Source organism: Monoraphidium neglectum, assembly GCF_000611645.1.
Source record: "Monoraphidium neglectum strain SAG 48.87 unplaced genomic scaffold scaffold00134, whole genome shotgun sequence".
Taxonomy (NCBI): domain Eukaryota; kingdom Viridiplantae; phylum Chlorophyta; class Chlorophyceae; order Sphaeropleales; family Selenastraceae; genus Monoraphidium; species Monoraphidium neglectum.
In genome coordinates, this window is record NW_014013494.1 from 31,886 (window position 1) to 37,664 (window position 5,779).

At 63.0% G+C, this 5,779-nt stretch overlaps 2 protein-coding genes across 2 annotated transcripts in view; one reads left to right on the forward strand and one right to left on the reverse strand.

Moving 5' to 3' along the window:
• MNEG_1363 (Coiled-coil domain-containing protein) overlaps positions 1-2,327 on the reverse strand; it is a gene marked incomplete at both ends in the record, with an annotated part of 8,097 nt that extends 5,770 nt beyond the window's left edge. Inside the window, 8 exons of the mRNA XM_014050158.1 lie at positions 17-82; positions 318-395; positions 634-717; positions 974-1,057; positions 1,303-1,365; positions 1,629-1,679; positions 1,926-1,985; positions 2,172-2,327. Coding sequence (XP_013905612.1) covers positions 17-82; positions 318-395; positions 634-717; positions 974-1,057; positions 1,303-1,365; positions 1,629-1,679; positions 1,926-1,985; positions 2,172-2,327 — 642 coding nt within the window. The remainder of the gene's footprint in view (positions 1-16; positions 83-317; positions 396-633; positions 718-973; positions 1,058-1,302; positions 1,366-1,628; positions 1,680-1,925; positions 1,986-2,171) is intronic.
• Positions 2,328-4,737: 2,410 nt separating this feature from the next.
• MNEG_1364 (starch synthase) overlaps positions 4,738-5,779 on the forward strand; it is a gene marked incomplete at both ends in the record, with an annotated part of 5,234 nt that continues 4,192 nt past the window's right edge. Inside the window, 3 exons of the mRNA XM_014050159.1 lie at positions 4,738-4,805; positions 4,992-5,382; positions 5,633-5,747. Of these exons, the coding sequence (XP_013905613.1) occupies positions 4,738-4,805; positions 4,992-5,382; positions 5,633-5,747 (574 nt within the window). The remainder of the gene's footprint in view (positions 4,806-4,991; positions 5,383-5,632; positions 5,748-5,779) is intronic.

Here is a 5,779-nt window from a genome sequence, read left to right on the forward strand (position 1 = left end):
CCCCCTGCCCCCCCACCTTGTTGACGCGCGCCACCTCAGCGCGAATCACCGCCAGCTCCTCCTCGCGCGCGCGAATCTCGACCTGGAGAGTGTGTGGTGTCACGCCATGCGCGCTTGCACCACTGTTCCAACGTTTGCGGGGCACAATCAGCTGCGTAAATCACTGCACAGCCGCCTGCCTCGCAGCCGCATTTCGACGGCAGCGCCCATCCTCAATCACAGACAGGACACATGGGCCCCAGAGCTCCTTTAGCTTTGAATGCCCTCCTCTGTACTTGGTAATCATGCAGGGGTGTCCAGGAGAGCGTTGCACCCACCTGCCGGGCGCCGTTGTCCGCCATGAGCTGGCTATTGTGGTGCACCTGCTCCTCCAGGTCGTGGTGCAGCTTCACCACCTGCAGACAGATCATGATTACAGGCTTGTGATGCAAGCGAGATGCATAGGCTGCCCCAGCGTCAACGCGGTCATGTGTGATACACTTCTGATGCCAGGCGTGGAGTATCAGGACCCACCAACAGAGTTTTGTCTCAGTCCATGCGCCACGTAACCCATCACGCCCAGCCACCATCATTCCCTTTCCCTCTCAAATCACACTGACACTGAGCTTCACCCCTGGTCAATCAACCACCCACCTTTTCGCTGAGGGCGTTGTACTCCTTCTGCACCTTGTCTGTGGCGGCCTTCGCCTCCTTGATGCCGCCCTCGAGGCGCGCCACCTGTTGAGCGTCAGGAGCGCGGCGGGCCCCAAGGTTGTCAGCGAGCGCAGCGCAGCGAGCCGCAAGTTTGCTCGAACCGTCACGCAGCTCGGAATGGTGCACAGTGCGCTCTTGACATCCATTTGGGCCCTATCTTGGACCTCAGGAGGACAGATACTGGTAAAATCTGTATTGCATGCAGGCCCCACCCATCATGCGCACGCCCCCTGCTTCAGCACTCAGGGGCTGCACTGGTTGAGATGTCATCCCATCTCACCTGCTCCTCTGCCGCCTGGATTTCCACCTGCTTGGACCGTGCCTCGGTCGTGCGCGCCTCGACAGACGCCTTGAGCTCCCGCGCCTGGGCAAAGACCAGATGACATTGGCCGGCCACCGTACAGCATGGCGATTGTGTTGCCACTGCCAAGAATTGCACCGCCGCCTGATTGCTTCCATGCAAACCCCTGCTTAAGCCCGAGCAGCATGCGGCCAGCAACCCTGCCTGCATGCCCCATGCAGTCGCTTGTGCCGCATCTGCAGCTTTGTGGAGTCGCATCACCAACCCATGTCGGCGCCGAACGCGCGCGCGGTGCAGCGTGAGCGCACCTCCTTCTCCAGCCGTTCCCGCTTGCGCCCCTCACGCTCCGCTTCGCTCCTCTTCTCAGAGATCTGTGTTATGGGGAATGAGCAAGCACGCAAAGTCAGCTGCCAGTGGCCATGTCTGCGCACCTGGTGATTGGATACCATCACATGGCGCTGCAACCCTGGGCTCCCTTCCCAGATATTGTGGAACTGCACGCATCACCAGCCCGCGGACGACCGGACTCGGCAGGAAGCGCGCCATGCCCTTGTGCCCTCCAGGAACCTGCCTGCTGCTTGAGGGCCGATGTGTCGGTCTCCAGCTGCTCCTTCTCGGCCTCCAGCCGCCGCACCTTTTCCGCCACCTCCAGCATCTCAGACCGCATGGCCAAGATCTGGTCCACCTGTCAGGTCGCAGCGTTTGAAACGCTGCGCGCTGAAAAGCGCAGCCACGCACAATTGCCAGGCAAGCGAGGCAGGCATCCACAATCCTATGATGACCACAGCAATGGCAAGGGGCCATCCATGTCATGTGGCAACAGTACGACCCTAGCACAGGGTCAATCCGAAAGCTGGGGGTCGGCATGCAGCCGGGACCCAGCACGCGCCTGCTCGTCGCGCTCCCTGGTGAGCTCCTCCTTCTGCCGCACCAGCGCCGCCAGCGTCGCCTCCTCGCCGCTGCTCAGCGCCTGCCCCGCCTCTGCCAGCCGCTGCGCCATCGAGCAAAGGGAGAGCCGTGCCCCGATAAACAACACAAAAGCTCTCCAAAAATTGACTGTACATCTGGGTGGCGCCACCAGGCACCACACCACCTTGCCCAGTGCGGCTTGGGATGGCCGGCCACATCAGCTACAGCCAAGCAGGAATCTATCTGTAGCCCTGCACCTCATCCCCACCTGCAGGTGCGTGACCTCGGCCTTGAGCGCTGCAATGGACTCCTTGGCCTTTGACTCCTGTGGCGCGGCCACCAGCAGGCACGGCGCACGGGGCGGGTGATCAGAGGCAGGCGCAATTCGCTCGCCCAGCCGCAGCCTAGACATCCACATCGACATGTTGTGGGGCTCGCGCCGCACTGCTCTAGCACCTGCTGCCACAGCCTTGCCGCCTCTGTCTGCAAATGCTGCCCATGCCGGCCCTGTCTTCCCACGCCCGCCCAGTCGCGCGCGCCTTCTCGTGGCTGGCGTCCACCATGCGCCATGACTTTTCGATCTCGCGCTTCAGGGCAGCGATGGTGGCCTGGTCCTCCTCCGACAGCTTCAGGGCGGTCGCCACCTGTGAAAGCGGCACGGCGCATGTTGCGTGCGCATGCACTTACACCCACCTGTGTGTGCGTGCATGCAAGTGTGCGTGCGCACGAAAACTCCAGAGCGGATGATGGCGCACGCTTGACACTCAGCGGTGCGAAGCACACGTATGCACACGTGCGTGACAAACCGCCACTGCTTGCCTTGGCAGCGTTGGAGACGATCTCTCCATTCAGCTCTCGGCATTTTTTGACCAGGCGCTTCTCATTGTCTACTCATGATGCCCGCCGGCCCAAGAAAAATGGTGGAGAGGTGGAGTTTGGCAAAAGCCGCGGCACTGCGGCTCAGGCAGGCCTGGCGTCACAATTCTGCGGCAGCTGCCGGACCACCTGCCTTCTGTGGCATGGTGGCTGGGTGGCCAGCTGCACGATCCTCGGCTGCGCGCAGTAAGCACCAAGCCCGCCGCATGCATAGGGTCGCACCGTGCGACTTCTTGAGGGTGCGGTAGAGCTTGTCGTACTCAATCCTGAAACGCTCCAGGCTCTTGTCGCCTGCAAGCTCGTTGAGTACCTGCAGCCGTATCCACAGCATGGGTGCATGCGCACCGTCATGTGCGGCATGCAGCAGTGCGCCATGCACAAGCAGCGGAGCGCCAAGCAGCAGGCCACTGCACCGTGCGCCACTGTCTGCGGGTTCCACCCGTCGCTACACGGCGTGATAACATGAATACATGCATCGAGCGGATTTCTAACGCGGGTCAACACGGTCCACCAGCCCACCTCCTGGAAATCCTGCTCGAGCGCCTCATACTGCCTGCTCTCAAGCCCAAGACCATCCGAAGACGCTTTCGGATCCTTCGAGCTGGCTACGATCGCAGCCATGCCGGGGCTCCCTGCAGAAGCCGGGGCCCGGTCGTCAGGGCGTTTCAGCCCGTGATGATATCGCTTGCAGCCTCCTCGTGTACAACGTCAGCGGTACATCCAATGCTTGACGGTTGTGGAACGCTGCGTTGGCTTCTTGAGGACATATCCTCTTGTGTTTTTCGCGCCTCTGCTCCTGCCGCCGTGTTGGCACCATCCTGCAACACGGAGGGACGTGAGCGCAGGTGCGTTGTGCAGCACGGCTTCTGCATCCGCACCCACGCCACTCAGAGCAGCACAACGTCTTAGAATCGTCACACCGCGCCCCACGTCACCCCGGCACCAATGTGTGTCCCGCCGGACCTGATCAATCTGAGCAGCAAACGACCTCGGCAGGCGCCAAGGGTGCCTGCCCCAAGACACGTGGGCTTATTAGCTTCCTGCAACTGCCCTTGGCTTGCTGGGCGTGCACATGCCGCCTGGCCGGCGGACACGTGACCTCTCCCCTGTGTGTGTGTCGCAAGCACTGATTGTGACAAGTGCCTTGCCAATTGCACCATGGGCCATGCATGCCAGCGAGCAACGGCCCAAGCATGAAGCCTGCGCAAGCAGACATGAGGACATCCTGAGGGCATCATCCGACGGTGTCTGAGCATGCACACTGCCAGCACTGAGGCAAGCGCTGCGGTGTTGCAAGGTTCGTGCCCACACACTCTGCTGCCATGTAATCTAGCCCGCTGCAGCCTCCGCATTCATTACATAGACACATTCAGATACCCCGCACCACCAACTACAATACGGTAGCCTCGCTTACTCGTGCTGCCAGGTGCGACGTCATGGGCAAAGTGCTTCCTGCTGCTGCTGCTGACTGTGACTGCAAAGATCTGACCGTGCCTCTGCATGGAGTCTTGTCGTTTAAGGATTTACGAAACCTAAAATAAACGCACTGAGTGCGCGAGCAGGCGGTTTGAGGACCAGCGTGGGCAACGCGTCTCACGAGCGCACTCGCTGCTACAGGAGTCCTTCTAGCAGGCTTCAGTCAAAAAACAGGGATTACAAATTCATCTTGGAATCTTGTAAGGTGGGCCATTGCGATCGACGGGCCCTCACCAGCGACAGCGCCCCGACACCCGGGCAGACGTCGTCGATTGAGTCCTGCACTGTCTAGATTGCTCAGATGTGTGACCCAAACCCACCATGTGCCTGCCGGATGCTGCCTGTGGCCAACCCAGTTGCCTGATCTAGTGGTGCACTCGAGCTGACCGCGGCCAAACTGACCCTGTTTCCGCCGTGCTTTGCGCTTTGATTGTCGCCAAGCGCTGAGAAATTTTGTGATGCAGGCCCCTCTCGGAGGCCGAATGCTCGGGCATCGGCCCCTGGCAGGGCAGCGCTGCAGCCGTGGCGGGGTCGCTGTGACGCCCGCAAGGTGGGATGCCCCGCTGGCTGGCTTGCAGGCAAGGCGTTGCAGTGAATACAGTAGTTGTCTCAAGATGACATCATTTTCAGCTGTGAGGCAGGTGCCCCCTGGCGCCACATCGCGACCCCCTTGCCCCCTCACGCCGCCCGCTCTTGCGCCCCTCGCCCCACCTCCCATGACGCGCCCGGCCCACAGGCGCCGCATCGCGCGTGTCGCGCGGGTGCTGAACACCGCGCAGCTTGATAAGGCCGCCGCGGCGGCCGCCGCAAAGGCCGCTGCGCCCACGGGCACCAGCGGCGGCGGCGCCGAGCTGGACGACAAGTCGAAGCTGAAGGCGGTGCATGCGAAGATCACCGCTGCGCGCGAGCTGGCGCGCCGTCTGTCCGAGGAGAAGCAGGCCGTAGTCGCTGCCGGCAAGTCAGAGGACGGCGCGCTGCTGGTGAAGAGCACCGAGCTCGCCGCGGCGGCGGCCGCGGCGCAGGCTGCGCGTGCGGATGCCGCCGCGCGCAAGCTGACACGTGGGGAGGGCGCGGCGGGCGGGCGGGAGCAACTGACGCGGCTGCGGGCGGAGAACGATGCACTCAAGGTGGGGGCGAGGGGCCGCATGCGTGCATGTTTGCATGTGCATGCGCATGGCGTCCGCATGCGCGTGGATGCGCCACGCTGCCAGGCAGTCGCCACCATCAGGCCGAGCCCGAATGCATTTGCCTTTGTTCCGCCTTGGGGCGCACGAAGCCGCACCCTTTCGAAGTGTTTGTTAGGACTCGGCGGGTCAATCTCAGCCGTGCTGCCGCCCGCCCGCGGCTCGCGGCGCGCGGCCTCGCCCGGCCGCGCAGGCTCTGCTGCTGGAGATGGCGGCCGACCGCCGCGCGGCGCAGGAGCGCCTGTCAGACCTGCAGCAGCGCATTACATCCCCCGCCGCCGCCGCCGCTGCGGCGGCCGCGGCCCCGGGTACGGCCCTCGGGCTCGGCGCCGCGCTTGAG